The sequence below is a fragment of the Ursus maritimus genome, unplaced genomic scaffold (assembly GCF_017311325.1).
Source record: "Ursus maritimus isolate PB19 unplaced genomic scaffold, ASM1731132v1 scaffold_13, whole genome shotgun sequence".
Classification (NCBI taxonomy): domain Eukaryota; kingdom Metazoa; phylum Chordata; class Mammalia; order Carnivora; family Ursidae; genus Ursus; species Ursus maritimus.
In genome coordinates, this window is record NW_024423675.1 from 42,155,226 (window position 1) to 42,172,082 (window position 16,857).

At 39.5% G+C, this 16,857-nt stretch overlaps 1 protein-coding gene across 3 annotated transcripts in view; it reads left to right on the top strand.

The window, feature by feature from the left end:
- Positions 1-14,644, top strand: part of MYB (MYB proto-oncogene, transcription factor) — a 33,791-nt gene extending 19,147 nt beyond the window's left edge. For 2 of the 3 annotated variants that reach the window (XM_040627820.1, XM_040627817.1), the window contains 3 exons: positions 746-856; positions 2,737-2,844; positions 13,651-14,644. In XM_040627820.1, coding sequence (XP_040483754.1) covers positions 746-856; positions 2,737-2,844; positions 13,651-13,767 — 336 coding nt within the window. In that variant the 3' untranslated portion in view covers positions 13,768-14,644. The remainder of the gene's footprint in view (positions 1-745; positions 857-2,736; positions 2,845-13,650) is intronic. The other variant, XM_040627819.1, reaches the window with a different exon arrangement.
- Positions 14,645-16,857: the final 2,213 nt, after the last annotated feature.

Consider the following 16,857-nt stretch of genomic DNA (forward strand, 5'->3'; position numbering starts at 1 on the left):
TGGAGAGTTGAAATGTAAATTAAAATAATAGTATCTAACTCATAGTATAAAAGAAAAAGACTCTAACTTGCAAGGATCAAAGTTTTAGCTTGAGGGGGCGCCTGGGTGGCTCAGATGGTTAAGCATCTGCCTTCGGCTCAGGTAATGATCTCCAGTTCCGGGGATCAAGCCCCAAGTCCGGCTCCCAGCTCAGCAGGGAGTCTGCTTCTCCCTCTGGCTCTCCCCCTGCTTGTACTCTCTCTCTCTCTCTCAAATGAATAAATAAAATCTTAAAAAAAAAAGTTTTAGCTTGGGTGGCAAGAAGCATTTTCAACAGGTAGATATAGTGCCTCTGGAATTTTTTTTCACGTAAGGATAAATGTTTAAGAGACTGACCAAAAATTTACTCTTTTTTGTTTTTCGGCTTTACCGAGATATGATTGACGAAATTCTAAGATACTTAAAGTGTACGACATGATGATTTGATATCCATATACACTGTGGAAGGATTCTCCCTCACTGAGTGAATGGACACGTCCAACACCTCACATGTTGACCTTTTTAAAAAATTTTTTTGTAAGAACATTTAAGTTCTGCTCTCTGAGCCAATTTCAATTATTTAATACAGGGTTACCAACTATAGTCAATGTGTTATACATTAGATCCTCAGATATTACTCATCTTATAGAACTTTACTCTCAAGTGTCCATGTTCCATGGGAAGTTCTAGTTCTAGAAACAACGAAGCACTTCCCGTTTGCTTTTAGGTGGAATCTCCAACGGACAAAGCGGGAAACTTCTTCTGCTCCAGCCACTGGGAAGGGGAGAGTCTGAACGCCCAGCTGTTCACACAGGCATCGCCTGTGGCAGATGTGCCCGTAAGTACACGCCCATGTTATAAGATGTTGGCGCCTCACAGAATTCGCTGCGTGGCATGCGAGGCTCCTGTGGTTTTAGCACTATTTAATACCTCATATTTCTAAATATTCTCCGTTGCATGACTATTTCCTTATGATTAATGTTGAATATAGAAATTTTGCTTATTAGAAATAATTTCTTTTCCATGCAGGTTTTTTTCATTATTTGTTTTCTTAAGATTTGAGAGTCCCTGGCACTTATAAAATGTACTGCATGATAATACATATTTCTGTGAAAGCAGAACATTAATTTTACATTTTCTTTTAATTTGTTTGTCTTCCCAAAGTAGTATTTCCTCCTTGTTACATTGCCTCCTGTTTGGTTTTCTACAGCATCTAGCATAAGGCCAATCCGTGTCCGTAGCAGACGCCCTTTATTGTTCTTATTACTGCATTACTTTGCTTGCCACCATTTTTTTAACACAGAGTTTATTTTTTAGAGCAGTTCTGGGTCCAAAGCAAAGTTGAGAAGAAGGTACAGAGATTTTCCACATTCCCCTTTCCCTGCACCTGCTTAGCCCTCCCCATTGTCAACATCCCCCACTAGAGTGGGAACTTTGTTACAATTGATGAACCAACACCACTGACACTTCATCACCCAAAGTCCATAGTCTATAATAGGGTTTGCTGTTGGTGCCATACATTCTATGGGTCTGGACAAATTTATGACATGTATCCACCATTAGAGTATCATACAGAGTAGTTTCACTGTCCTAAAAATTCTCTGTGGTTCACCTATTCTTCCCTCCACCACCACCAGCCCCTGGCAAACACTGATCTTTTTACTGTCTCCATAGTTTTCCTTTTTTCCAAGACTTCATATAGTTAAAATCGTACACTGTGTAGCCTTTTCAGACTGGCTTCTTTCACCTAGTAATATATTTTTATGTTTCCTCCATGTCCTGTCCTGGCTTGATTGCTCCTTTCTTTTTACTTACCGCCATTTTTGAAGTTTGTAATTTGTGAATGGTTGTCCCTTATGGAGAATCAGAGCTAATAACAATTATGAATATTTATTCAGTATGTACTAAAGGGTAAGTACTATTCTAAGAGCTTTAGATGCATCACCTCATTGAATCCTCACATCAGCCTTGCAAAGTTGGTAACATTATCATTGCCATTATACCAACTGGGAAATACGCACAGGGAGGCTTACTTACTGGCTTAAGATTATATAGCTAATTAAGTGGTAGTTCTGGGTTAGAACTCAGAAAGTCTAGTTCTAAATTCCATGCTTTTAACCATTATACTATACTGCCATTAATTTGTAGCCTTAAAATATTTTGGTACCAATATACGATATAAATATTTCTCTAGAGCTAAGTAGATCTTTCATTTTTATTTTTTAAAAAAGATTTATTTCTTCATTTTAGAGAGAGAGAGAGCATGAGCAGGAGGAGGGGCAGCGGGAGAGGGAGAGAGAGAATCCCAAGCAGACTCCCCGCTGAGCTCAGAGCCCAACTCAGGGCTTGATCTCATGACCCTGAGATCATGACCTGAACTGAAATCAAGCCACCCAGGTGCCCCAATCTTTCATTTTTAAAAGCGTGGATTTACTAATCTCTTTAGCAGGTGTTTTTTTGAGTGCCCACATCCTGCCTAGGACTGCATCAGACCCCAAAGCTTTTCGTTTTAGCGAAGTTTGCCATGGTGGGATTAGGGTTGGGGCATAGCTAAGGTCTTCTCTAAGCTCAGAGAGAAGAGAATTTCTGGCAGATTCCTGCATTTGTTCTTGCTCACGCATATCACGTCATAATAATCTCCTCTCTACGGTGTCAAAATTGTGTCAGCTCTCATAGTCTCCAGGCTCATTTAAATTTCAAATTGTTCTTTCCCTTTAGAATATTCTTACAAGTTCCGTTTTAATGACGCCAGTATCGGAAGATGAAGACAATGTTCTCAAAGCATTTACAGTACCTAAAAACAGATCCCTGGCGAGTCCCTTGCAGGTAATTACTATTCCAACTTTGGTGTCTTAAAAGCCATTCATTGAAACACTGTCACCTGGAGGATTTTGTGTGTGTGTGTGTGTGTGTGTGTGTGTGTGTTTAAGATTTTAGTTACGGAGAAGTGATGCTTTTTAACAACTCTTGATGTCTAAAAGTCTCCTAACATTCTTTATTGACACTCACATGAGACACAGCACAGGTTTTTATTAAGCAGGCTTTTAAAGCATGATGAAGTGAAACATTTCTTACTGTGACCGAGGGCAGCATCATGGCTTACACGTGTCAATATCTCCCTCTTCTGCTCTTAGACATTTCATAAAAAGTTTATTGCTATAGTTCTTTTTTTTGTTTCAAAAGTTTTTACTTTTTACGCTTAATTTGTAAGCCATCAAAACTCAGGCACTGTTTGGATTTTAATTGAAGTTTGAAATTAGCTAGTTGGGAAGTCATTACAGTCTATTTGACTATCAGCATAAGACGGTCAGCTGCCAGTGTTGTGGGGCTAAGCCATAGCCGCCCATGTGTGCTGGGTTTTAATATCAAAGCGATTTCCCTTATACCTCTGAAGTAGGTGTATGTTGATGAAATACAGCAAATTCCAAATGAATCCTGAGCCAAATGTAAATAAGAATGCAAATTTACTCCCCTAAATTATTTAAAGCAGTTCCCAACATGAAATAGCCCGGTATCCAGCCACCTGCAGAGCCCTCCCCGCCATCCCTCTAAGCTCCACTGAGGGAAACTTCATAAACCCCGGAGCATATAGAGAACCTGGAGTCAGAAGTGGAAAGTGCCATTTGTACAGGGAGTTAAAGGCACCATAAAAGGTTGGCGTGCTTTGAGAACTTATCTTTTTTTTTTTTCCTCTTAAGGGCTTCCCCATCATTGTGGTAGGCTTTCTCCCTCTAGATTGTGAGAATCTTAAAACTTCCCCTTTTTAAGTATTTGTGATATTTGGTATTATTTTTTAAGTAGTGCAAATACAGCTAGAAGGGCTGTAGGCATGTTTTGTTTCTTAATCAGATTGCTTTCCTGTGGCCTCTGTCTGGTTCAACTGCTTTGCTGAGAGATTGACTGTTGACTGGAGTGTAGGACATGGAAGAGGGAAAGCCAGTGCTAAGGGGGGGTTCTGGAGTGTTCCTAAAAAGCCAATGGGATTTTAGGCGGCCTGTGCATCACCAAGAATTGGGACAGGAGGAAGAGAACGAACTCCATCGAGGCAGAAGGGGGACACATAAAGCAGGTTAGAAGGATGTCAAAGCAAAGTCAGCTCTTTCAACATTTTACCTACGCTGATCCTGGCTCCAGAAGGCAATGCATTCTTTGTTTTTCTTTCCCTCTTTCTTCCTAAATACTTGCCCTTCGTTTCCAGAGCCTAGAATTTGACTATTGCTGTTAGTACAGTAAGCTAGAGTAACTCTTACATATATTTTATAACCTAGTCTATAACCTATATTTACAGTAGTATAGAAAAAGGGCATTCTGAATTTCGAAAAGCAAACATGTAAGTATATTTGAGGACAGTTTTCATGATGTAAGTAGTTATCATTACATAAGTTGAAAACCCCTGGTTACGTTCCTAAAATTGAATCCAATCCTAAAAGCTTTTGGCCTAACCGAATAGTGTTTGGCCAAAACCATTAGAGCTGAACATGGTACTGATATAAAATATATGTTATATAAAATTGGCAAGTTGTCAGTACTGTAAAAATGTAAGTTGTCAAATTTGTTTATCTTACATGCTATTGTATTTTTTAAAAAAATGATCAGTGTGGAAATTTATTGTCAATATATCTATATATTTAACGGAAATATCAGTTATCTTTGAGACTCAAAATTAAGTAGTGCCCTGTTTTATTAATCTATATTTTTTACCATATAGAGGAGTCGTATTTGGCACTATCCAGATTTTAATATCCATATGTTGGGATTAAGCCATTCACATAAATCCTGCGGTAAAAGCAGTATTTGTCAATTCCACTAAATAAAATAATTGAGATCCAGAAGTTAATTTTAGAGTCAATGCTTCTATCTTCACTATATGGCTAGCTGATTTATACTGCTTAAATATATCTTAATAACCTGCTATAATAGATAACTAATTCATTTTAAGAAATACTCATTGAACGAATGAATATACACACCACGTATTTCCATTATTTTGTGCCATGGAGCTCTAGCTTCTGATACCATAGAAATACGCGATTTCTAAAATGTTTTAAACTTCTGTGATGAATATTGGAAATTCATCAAATGAATCTCAGTATTTAAACATATATTGCTTATATTTCATATAGTCCTGATTCAGCAATATTTACATAGGTTTTTATGCAATTTTGTAACTCTGTTTAGGACATAATACTTTATCATACTTGATCTGGCTTTTCAGTTTAGGAGTACTTTATATAACCTATAGCTTTTGTACCGTGTGCTTATAATAAATCAAATTTTTAATGGGATTTTAGCCAAATAGTCTGGATATTTTTATCATAGTGCTTTTAATTAGAACAACTAAGTATGCTTCCTAAAATATTTTTAAATTTGATACTTCTAAAATATAAAATATCTGCCACTTGTATAGGGCAATTGATTGTCTAGCCACCCAGTAGTCTAAATAACTTAGGTACCAGAACAGTTTATTGAAGACTACAGTAATTCCGTGTTCTGTCATTTCAGTTTTAATCATCCCTGGCTTAATTATGGCAATGACACTTTAGGCAGAGCACTTAGTATTTTTGAGGCCAAAATACTGGACCTGTATGGTTCTAGCCTCTAGTGTACATAGAAATGCACACAATTATACAAAAATATGTATAAATTACATTTGATATTCTAAAACTAGAAATGCAAGAAGCTATGAGTTTAACATTTCATTATGACAAGTTTCACACATACATAGAATTATAGAAAACATTTTGATTTAGATTTAACAATTATTAACATTTTGCCATATTTACTTCATCTATTTTTTACAAAGCATGTTAAAATTCCAGACAATATGACATTTATTCATTTATGTACCTCCAGATGTATCTCTAAAAATAAAGATTTTTTCTATGTGACCTAATACTGTCATCACACATTATTATTTACAGTAATTCCTTAATATTCTAATTCTCAGGCTGTATTTAAGTTTCCCCATTAATCCAAACAAGAATCTTCTTATTTTTCTGATCAAAAATGAAACAGTTTCACTAGTGCATTTTGTTGTTAAGTCTCTTAAGTCTCTTTTAATCTCTAGACCAATGTTGTCCAGTAGAACTACTGCAGTGATGGAAATGCCCAATGTGCAGCTGTCCGATGTGATAACCACCTAGTCATATGTGGCTAGAGCACTTGAAACGTGGCTAGTGCCACTGAGGAACAGAATTTTCAATTTCATTTAATTTATATTGCTTTGACTTAGTAGTCATATTTCCTTCCTCTCTTCCTGGAATTAACCATTTCCCCAAAGAGCTCTGATCCTTTCAGTGGGAAACGGTATGTAGAGACCAAAATCAGGGTGCTAAGTATGTCCATGTGTTATGTGGGTTGTCACTGAGAAGCAATGAATTTTAATAACTCAGAACTCTGAGTTACAATCCATAAACTATAATGCTTACATCGAGGCTCTATTATCCATTTGGGCAAAAATAATGTTCTATTTGTTTTTAAAATTTTTTATGCTCATTCTCCTTCCAAAAGGAATTTGGGGCAGCTGCACAATTTTATAATTGTTGGATTTCCTTTTTCTTTTTAAAGGTGCTTTAATTTTAAATTGTACCAGTTAACAGGGACTCATAATAAAAATGGTCTGAGATATTTTTGATATTTGTGTCTTTCATGTAGCTCAGAATATGTGAGATTTTCACATTGGGCAGTTGCACCGTTTTTTCTCACATTGTGTGGGGGTAGAGGATGGAGTCTAGAAAATGATAAAATTATCAAATCTGGGGAAATAAAGTTCAGCTTAGAAAGCTTACAGTTTGGGACAGGAAAGAGATTCATGGTAGAACACTATTCAAAAGTTACCCTGAAAGAGCCTGAGGCCCGCACACGCCGGCACACACACGCACACACACGCACAAGCGTGCACAAAACGCCCTCCTCAGCGAGGGGGAAAGAGCTGTGTGTTTTCTTCAGTATGCTTTCAATTAGCTTTACATTTTGAAATAAATATATTATGCTAATGAACACTTCTTGAGGTAGACATTTTCATTGGCAGATCCAAAACTGTACATAAGTTATAAGCCTTCTGAACTTCTGTATTTTTCTCTTAAATTATAATTTCCTTTTATTCCTATTTAAAACCCACGTGTAAAAGATGTGTTCATATGCTTTTTTACTCACTCACTTTCCTCTTTTTTCTAACCACAGAATGACAGCCTTAAATTTTAATTTCCTGACTTGGCTTGTCATGGCCTTACTTTTGTAAAACAGTGAATCTAATTTAAGTGAATTTCTCAGGCCACTATTATTTAAACATATTTGCACAGCATTGAGGAATCTTAAAATATTATTGCAAGCAGACGAGACTCGCCTTTTTTCAGTTCCATGTGTTTTTGATCGCTCCTATCTTTATATGAACTGTTCATGAATTTTTTTTAAAAATAGAGCAAACCCTTTTTGTATGATCGGCATTGCTGAAGAGCACAATAAACTAGCAGGCAGACAACAGGAACCTGGGTTCTAGTCTACACTCTCGCCATTGTCTGATCACGTGATCCTAATTCATTAACCTCTTCGGACCAAAATGCTCTTGTCTATAAGTTTAAGACTATAGTCTATCCTCCACTCATCATACAAGGTTGGTAGGAAGATGAAATGGAGATAACACTGCTTTCAAAATGGCAGCACAGTGGCCCATGTACATCGGTGGTATCTATTATTAGGCAAAGGCTGTACACAGTCTCTGTCAGAAAGACCAGCAAGGAGGCCTCGCTTACGGCCAGGGCTTCTTGCCGTGTGGTGTACTATTTCCTCTAGCACGCTCTTTCTCATTCCCTGTTCCACTCTTGCAGAACTGTGTCAGTGGGTCACCCAAAGAGATAGCTGACTCAACTGATTCCTGAAATAAAGGTAGTCAGATCTACCTTTGGCGTGATGGAGATGAAACAACAGATGCACTGCTTTTCTCTATTTTTCTGCTGCTTGTGTTGGCATGTCAACAGACATGGAAAACAATCTGTCTACATGTGACATAGGTCTTTCCAGGCATTTCTTAATGTAGTGTGCTGTTGTTGACTGGCTCCCTTGGATACCTCTATACTTATTTGGTTCTCACTTGGGTCACTTTTTTCCACTTGCCCCAGCAAGAATTAACATAGCTGTTGGTAGTATCTCAGCGACCTGCTTTCAATCTATGGTCTAAACTAAGCAAGTTTGCCATGTACAGCTTTTGGGTTGAAGTAGGAAAGGCTGAATGATGGGGGGAAAGGAGATCAAGCTCAAATTCAGAATGCCTTGCCCCAGACATTACAAGGTATGGATTTTTTGTTTGGTTCGCCTTGGTAAACACTATGATGTTGACTTTTCCTCAGGCCAGCAAAGATAGAATTGCTTTAGAGCAATTTGGCACTTGTCTTAACCTTAATAGTCTGAACTAATATGTGACACTCTAGGCTATGTGATATAAACTGTTGGTAAAGTCTATAAACATGTAAGATGGAGAGAGACCCCTGGAGAAATCTGGGACAAACTCCAAACTGGGGAAAATTCTAGCCACATTAGCAACAGTTAACTTAGACTTGGGTGGGCAGTGAAGGCACTGGTGGATGGGGAGACTTCCAATCACTGTCTGGGCCTTTAATTCCCTAACTTTTAAGTCTCTTTTCTATGAGAAGTTAAAAAACCTGAAGTTGAGGTCATTTCACTGTTTTGTGCAGACATGGGGAGGCATTCATGTGTGAGAGAAGTTGGCTATTGACCTTACCTTAGTGACATTTCATCTCCGGTCCATCCCTGACTTTCAAGACTCCACAGTTTTCAAGATTTTTACGTCATCTCTTATAATTGATACATCTTTAAAAGGTGCCCTTTGGGGAAGGAATTCTGACTTATAGAATTTTAGTCCAGAGTATTTTCTTCAGATAGGTTAAACAGACTAATCAGATAATTCTTACTCTTACTCGTTAGGATACCTGTTTATTATTTAAAAACAGAACAAAAGAAAAATACAGTACCGTCTCATGAGTTGCTTTGGTTTTACAAAATCATTTTTCATTTTTTTATGACTGATGAAAATTTTTTATTAGGTCTACGAATTGGAAAGCACTTACCATGCCAAGGTTTTTGACCTCAGCTATTGTGTGAAGTCGCAGTATGAATATAATAACGATAGCAGTTGTTCAGCATGATGAAAAACTATATTCTAAATGAAAACGAGAAGATAATCTAATTCTGACAGAAAACCACCTGTGGACATGGTCTTGTCTCATTTTATTTCTTCTGTTTTCCACAAAGGATCCAAGTATTTATTTAAAGTGCCTTAGCAGGATATCCCAGCTAAAGCTTTGACAGTCTGTTTACAGTTCACTTCTGCCCTGGGGGCAATTAAAGGCACATTAGAGAATAAACCAGGTGACTCTCAGGCAAGAGGAGGAGGGCGTGCAGCAGGATTATTAATGCTGAAATGAATTAGCCTGAGAGTGACAGGTCTGCATTAGCATGAGAATTCATGTGCAGAAATCCATAATTCTTAACAGTTCTTTAGTGTAAATGAAACTAAAATTTAAGAAGGAACAAGGAGGCACAAAGATATATATGACAGTATTAAAAAAATATTCTTCTAACACAAAGACATTTAATCCCCCTTTGTCAAAACTCTTCTGTTTGCTTGAAAAGTTGGCCGAGGGCCCCAGGGCTTCAAGGTAAGGAGAGAGAAGAAACTAGCAAAAGAGGAGGCCACTGTCATTTCAGCTGTTGGACCTGAGCACTTCTCTTACCTGAGTACTTGACCTTCTGCTCTTCCTTTACTCTCACCCTGTCGGTCTGTGTCTGCCCAGAGCAGTTTTTTCATTCATTGTTGTGAGAAGTACTCACACCTGCAGAAAAGGAGCTGCCCACTTATGCTGCCCACTGGCCTTTCTATTCTACATGCACTGGCTACTGTGTCCTGGTATTTGTCTGAACTGGGAGATTCAGGTGTTCCAACCATCTTGCCCTCCCCAGGCTCTGAGCCTCAGGGCTTATATGCTCCTGAGATGCTCCATTTTCTGGAATTCAATTTGTTTTCTTGGAAAATTCTGTTTTGACTTAGAAAAAGCTGACTGTTTGAAAAGTTTCCTTAAAATACTAATTTAAAATATATGGTACCTTTTTAATATTGGCCTTGTTTTAAATATCCGGTCCTGGAGAAAGAGCCAAATGTGAATAAGTGGTGAGCCACGTAAGAGATCCAGTAAGAACACAGTCACATTTCAAGTTAAGAATATATGAAACTGGTACTACTCCGTATTCAGTTCTCCTGAACAGATTCTGGGAATCCTGAATTAACTTAAGTACTGTATGGCCAAGGGTCAGAACTTGACTTTTACCAAGAGACATGGTAAAAGCAAGCAGGAGATTGTTTTCCCATTGTATTTTAAGATATATAATTTGCACGCTTAGAAAATTAAGTCATATTAATTGAAGCACAGCTAAGTAGAAAAATTCTTTTTTTATTTTTTAAATTTAAATTCAATTAATTAACATATAATGTATTATTAGTTTAAGACGTAGAGGTCAGTGATCCATCATGTGCCCTTCTTAATGTCCAGCCCCCAGTTACTCCATCCCTTCCCCTCCAGCAACCCTTGGTTTTTTCCCTATGATGAGTCTCTGATGGTTTGTCTCTCTCTCTGCTTTCATCTTTTATTTTTTCCTCTCTTCCCCATGATCCTCTGTTTTGTTTCTTAAGTCCCACCTGTGAGTGAGATCATATGATAATTGTCTTTCTCTGATTGACTTATTTCACTTAGCATAATACCCTCCAGTTCCATTCACATCATTGCCAATGGCAAGATTTCTTTTTTTTTTTTTTTTTTTGATGGCTGAGTAGTATTAAGTAGAAAAATTCTTAACCAGAGAAAAATAGAAGCATTTGCCCCTGCTTCTCACTTTTCTCTCCCACCTCACCTTCATTCCCCTTTCCCCTCCATCTGTTTGTACGGATTCTCTCAAAATAGGTATTTTGGGGTTTTGTATCTTTATGTGATTTGGGATTTACATAGAAGATGTTGGTATTTCCTTCTGCTGCCTTTTTAGTCACTCATTTCTATGAGATCCGTGTACTTGGTTCTGAGCACTGCACAGTCCTTCGTGCAGACGTCTGCCCTATTTCCCTCGTCACTCCCGAGTAGTGACAGGTCACACTGCCACAGGGACAAGAGATGCCAGCTCAGTCATTGAAACGGTAACATCAACTTTTATTTTTTTAATTGGGCTTCATGCGTCAATTTGGTGTTTCAGCGCAGTGCTGAAAAACTTAGCAACAACATGTAAGCAACTAACTTAATTGAAATACGGAATTTGTATGGACAGATACACACCAGAGAAACATGCGTATTTAATCCGCTTGCTAGAACCTGGAGAAACATCATTTATTCAGAACTATTTCAAAGAAATACTATAACTACCCTGGTGATTTTGTTTAGGAAAAGATTAAATGTGACCCAGTGGCAGTAGTCGGCCCCAAACAAACAGCTGTCATCTTGGTGATACACAGCTCCCGGAAAATATTATGATAATCCATCTTGCTATGTAGTATTTCAGGTTACGTGTTGAGCGTCTGAGCCTCCAGAGCAAACATGTGTAAACTTGGACGATGCCCTTTGCATTAGTAATGAGACTGTAAGGCATATGGGGCAGGAGCCAGGAAACCCGCTTTGTGTCCTGTGCAAGCTTCCAAGTTAGAAACATGGCACCGTAAGCCTTCTGTCATTGACGCTTTGTTCCAGCCACTGGGCTAGGACACCCCATCACCCTACAAAAGCCATGTTCATTGAGAATGATTCCTCTTTGCTTCAAAGCCTAATGACTTTGATCTCCCCCCCGCCCCCCGCCACCATCTAAACGTTTCTTCCTGCGATCCAAGACCTCGTTGAGCTGAATCCACAAGTTTTCACTGTTAAGGACGCTAGTGGAAGTAGCATCCTACACTCACAAGGGCCTGAATTCAGCCTGGCTTCATCACTTCTTAGCTGGATAACCTTGAGGATGTTGCCTACATTCTCTCTTCCTTTACCATTGGCCAGTCTGCAAAACAGGTGCACTGGCCCATCCCTGTGCCTCCGGGATTCTGTGTGAGGATTACATGAGATGAAAGATGGAAAACACTTGGAAGCATGGCTGGCACATGGTGACACTTGCTAAATGTTGTCCCCAAATCCACCAGATCTCTTCCTTTCTTGCGGTCCCTCCCACAAGCAGTGTACAAATTGCAGCTTCCCGGTTCTATTGTGCTATTTCTCTGCCCAGGGTACACCCCTTCATTCTCACCTGCCCATCTAAGTCTGCCTTTTCTTGTCCTTTCCCTGACAATGTCCCGGTGTGTCATCCCCCCTTCACCTGGGCACAGCCTCACGAACCTCCCACGCTGCCTCTTGTCACCCTGCCTGGTTCCCACATGTTTCACTTTATCCCCTACTGGGTACTGGAGGCTCTAGAAAGCAGAGGCCTTTCTTGGCTTCTTCCTTTGTCCCATGGAAAAATCCCTCTTGGGTGTCCATACCAGGAAGAGTTGTGCTTTTACTAACCCATTGGTTTAGTTTTGAGCTCACAGACCCCAAATCTGCTTATGTTTCTGTGTCCCCCTTTGCGTTGGTTGTTAGAGCTCCGAGACAGGCTTGAGGCTTACACCTAGCTGACGCACTGGACTTCGTGACAAACGTTTTACGTACAAATATCACCCTATCATCATGCTATTTATTTTTTCCATACTTCCCCATGACCCTGCTTCGCCCACTGTTTAATCCTGTTATCTTATATTTATATGTGAGCATCATAAATCCTTTTGGGAATGAAGTTGAACAAAACAGTACATATTTCAGTTGGAAGCAGTATGGAGGGAAGGCAGGGCCTCAGACTGTGCAGAAGACAAACTTGGGTTCAAAGCCACTCCACTCCTCACCCTCAGAGGGGCTTTGGGCAGGTATGTCCACTCTCCGAGTCCATTTCCTGCCTGTTTGAAGAGAGAAGGAACCTCCCCTCAGGTGCTTGTGCTAGGTCATTGAGCTCGTGACTGGGACATGTCACACACCGGACCGGGACGTCGATGCCGCCTAGTAGATGTTAGTTCATCTGCATCTTCCAGCGTGTCTATCCTGGTGAACAGAGATTGCTAAATTAATTGATACTTCCTTGATAATACAAAATATATAGTATTAATACAATATATATAGTGGGTATGGATCGGTTCCAGCACCTGTGGGAGCTTCTTCCCTCAGAGAACTGAAGCCCCCCGGTTTGTATGAGGAGTACAGGCCCAGGGACACCGCAGGCATCTGGGAGGATTATGCCCATTCCTGTCTCCAACTTTGTAAAACTCGCTCTAGTCGACCAAAGGCGCTCAGGGGCAAAGATGCGTCTGTAGCTTCTGCTCTTGTCTGAGGTGGGGTTTCCTCTCTTAGCAAGAAATGATTTCTAATCATTAATATCACTTCAGAAGGCTGGAGTCCCAGGGGTCGTCAGAGAGTTCAGACTTTACCTGACGAAGGCTCCCCGGGATCTACTCTTGCCATCTGGAGGTCGGAATTCCCTCGGCTGACCTTGCCGGCACTGGGAATCCTTTGGGGGCGGAAGTACGGCTCTCCTGTCTAACCTGGCCCTTGGCCTCTTTGTCCCCATTAGCCCTGTGGTGGCGCCTGGGAAGCTGCGTCCTGTGGAAAGACGGAAGATCAGATGACGGCTTCTGGTCAGGCTCGAAAATATGTGAATGCCTTCTCAACCCGGACTCTGGTCATGTGAGACGTTTCTAGACAAGCATTATGGTTTTCAGAACACTTCAGGTTGACTTGGGAGACATCACTCCTCTCCATGAGACTTTTCACGAATGGGAGAAGAGCCTATTTTTGTTGTGGTACAACAGTTGAGAGCAGCACCAAGTGCGTTTAGGTGGGTGAAATCCTATGGGATTTCACCCAACTAAAAGGATTTTTTTTTTTAAATGAATAAGTGACAGTCTTACCTAAATTATTAGGTAATGAATTGTAGTCAGTTGTTAATATCTTAATGCAGATTTTTTAAAAACATAAAGTGATTTATCTGTATTTTAGAGGACCAACGGACCAGTATTTTTTCCTGTGATGAGGTTTTTGAAATTTTATACACACACACACAAAAAAAAGGTACTCCAATAAATCACTTTTCTCAATCACTAAACACAATGCATTACTGTAAATGGTGGCTTAATACCATGGGATCATTAATCAAGATTGTAAATGCTCATTTATGGTTAATAACATTGGAGGTACATTTATTGTACTAAACCATTTTATGAGGTTTTTTTGTTAGCTTGCTTTAAAAATTATTACTGTATGAAATAGTTTTATAAAAAATTATATTTTTATTCAGTAATTTAATTTTGTAAATGCCAAATGAAAAAATGTGTTTTGCTGCTATGGTTTTAGCCTGTAGACATGCTGCTAGTATCAGAGGGGCAGTAGAGCTTTGGATGGAAAGAAAAGATACTTGGTGTTAGGTAATTGACTATGCACTAGTATTTCAAACTTTTTTATTTTTTATATATATATATGTACTTTTTCTTCCCCTTTTGTAATACATTGGAAAACTTGTTTGGGAGATTTTGCATTTGTTGTTGTTGTTGGTTTGTTTTTTTTTTTTTTTTTTTTTTTGTTTTTTTTTTTTTTTTTTTTTTTTTTTGGTTGTTGTTTTTTTTTTTTGTCATTGTTGGTTTATAAGAGCATGCGTTGCACTTCTTTTGGGAGATCCGTGTTGTTGATGTCCTATGTTCTGTTTTGAGTTCACCCACTGTTCTTTACTTCAGGGGTTATGTGTTTGGTCAGCGTTCTTCCTGGTTTCTGAGTATATGGTCTCAGAACTTCCATACAGAGCCTGTGTTTGCAGCTGGGGTCAGGAGACTAAGGTTGATAGTCAGTAGCTGCCTTAAGAATATTTGGTGCAAGATGTGTGGCACTGAACTTGGAGATAACAGTGTACTTACTGCCTTGTAGAGAAATAAAGCTATGTCCTTATTTTACTTACTTTTGGTGTCTCTCTTGTGATTGTGGACAATAGTCATGCTTTTAAGGAAATGGAGTGAATTCAGAACATTTTCTTGTGTTAATGATTCGTGCACCACCTGAACTTCATGGAAGAAGCCAGGAATCCTTACTTTGGAGAAAGAAGAGCAAACAAACCAGGTTTAGGAGTGGACAACATCATCACGAGCAGAGGGACAAGTGGGAGGACTCCTGCAGAATGTGTTAGGGTTCCAGCAGCATTTGAACTGGGGTAACAGGTACTGATATCACAGATGCGGGCAGGGAGAGGAGGACCACGGGGCTGGTGTACAGAGCGGGAGAATCGTGGAAAGCAGGAGCCCAAGAGAGGAGCCATGACCTTTGGGGACCTTGCAGGGAGATAGTCAAGGGTAATGCCTGGCTTTACTTCCATCCTTCCCATCTCTGTCAAGGGTCCTCATTTGTAGAACCAATCAGAAGCTAGAGGCGAGGGAGCCCCTAGATGTAAGGCCAGTCAGCCTGCAAGGGCAGAGCCAGAGGGCATTTATCTGTTGGGGCAAGGGTAGGACATCCCAGCTGAATCACCCATGAAGTTTAGCTCCCAGTAGTACAGATGGGTCTTCACTGCTCTCCGTCTCTCAGCTCGCCATTCTTCCCCCGGTGTTACAATAGACTTTCACACAGCTTCCATACGATTTGCTCTAGTCACTCTTGTCCAGCTCAGACTTGCAATTCTCACTTGGCAGGATGCACGTGGTGCTCCAAGAGCCAAGGATTTATGACCCCAATCACGAGTCTTTAGGACTGTCTATAGGAAAAAAAGAATAAAAACTGGTTAGTATTTTCCCATTGTCTTTCTGCGAGGTAATAATGCATCATCCCGAAGACAGTGTTTTTATATTCACGAACTCTCAGAGTATGTTCTAGGTGCTGACTCTGCCCCTTACTAGCAATCCGAACTTGGGCAGATCGCTGGCCTTTCTGGGACCTTTTTCTTCGTCTGTGCAATGAGTTCATTCGAACAATGAAATCTTGTGAAGTCACCCACTAGACAAATGGTTGCTATTACATATGTTTCCATAATTAAGTAACGGGTGCCACATCGTGTGTCAAATATTCATCTGACTGACAATGTGCATTGCTGATTACAGAGTTAAACGTAGAGGTTGGATTTATAACTCTTGAAATAAATAAATGGCAAGAGTAAATTCAGCATTATACAGAACTGAAATAAATGTTATTTTCCAACAAGTATGTGACCTAATAACTAGAAACTAAAAACCTGAACTAAATGAAAAACAGTGCAGATTTAAGTTTTATGTACAAATACACTCATATAACACCCATTTCCTAAGCATCTCTAAGACATTTATTTTCCCTGTCCTTGTTTTTAGCCATCCTTCTCTCTCTAGCAGAGACTGACGCAGTAAAATGAATCTAAACAGCATTTCTCACTACTCCAAGGAAAGGTTGTCCTTTTGGGTTCCTGTGTGTAAAGCTTTAGTCCACATGTGCACTTTGGGAGAACAGGAGAGATGCCGAGAAGATTCTGATTTGTCTCCCAGCTGATCATGGGATTAATAATTCAAGATGAGAAAGAAGTGCAGGGAGAAATTTCTTTGTGTCTTTAGAAATTATAAAATATTAGAACTGAAAGGGACTTTAGACATCATAAGGGGCTGCCCCTGTTTTATCACTCTTAGAGCACAACCAACTGGCCTGCATTGAATTCAGACTCTGCCCTTTACCAGCTCTATGACTTTATATAAGTTTTACTGAATCTCTCTAAGCTTCACATTACTTGTAGTGTATTTTACTTATATTGGACATAAAGGTCCATCTCAGGGTTGTGGGA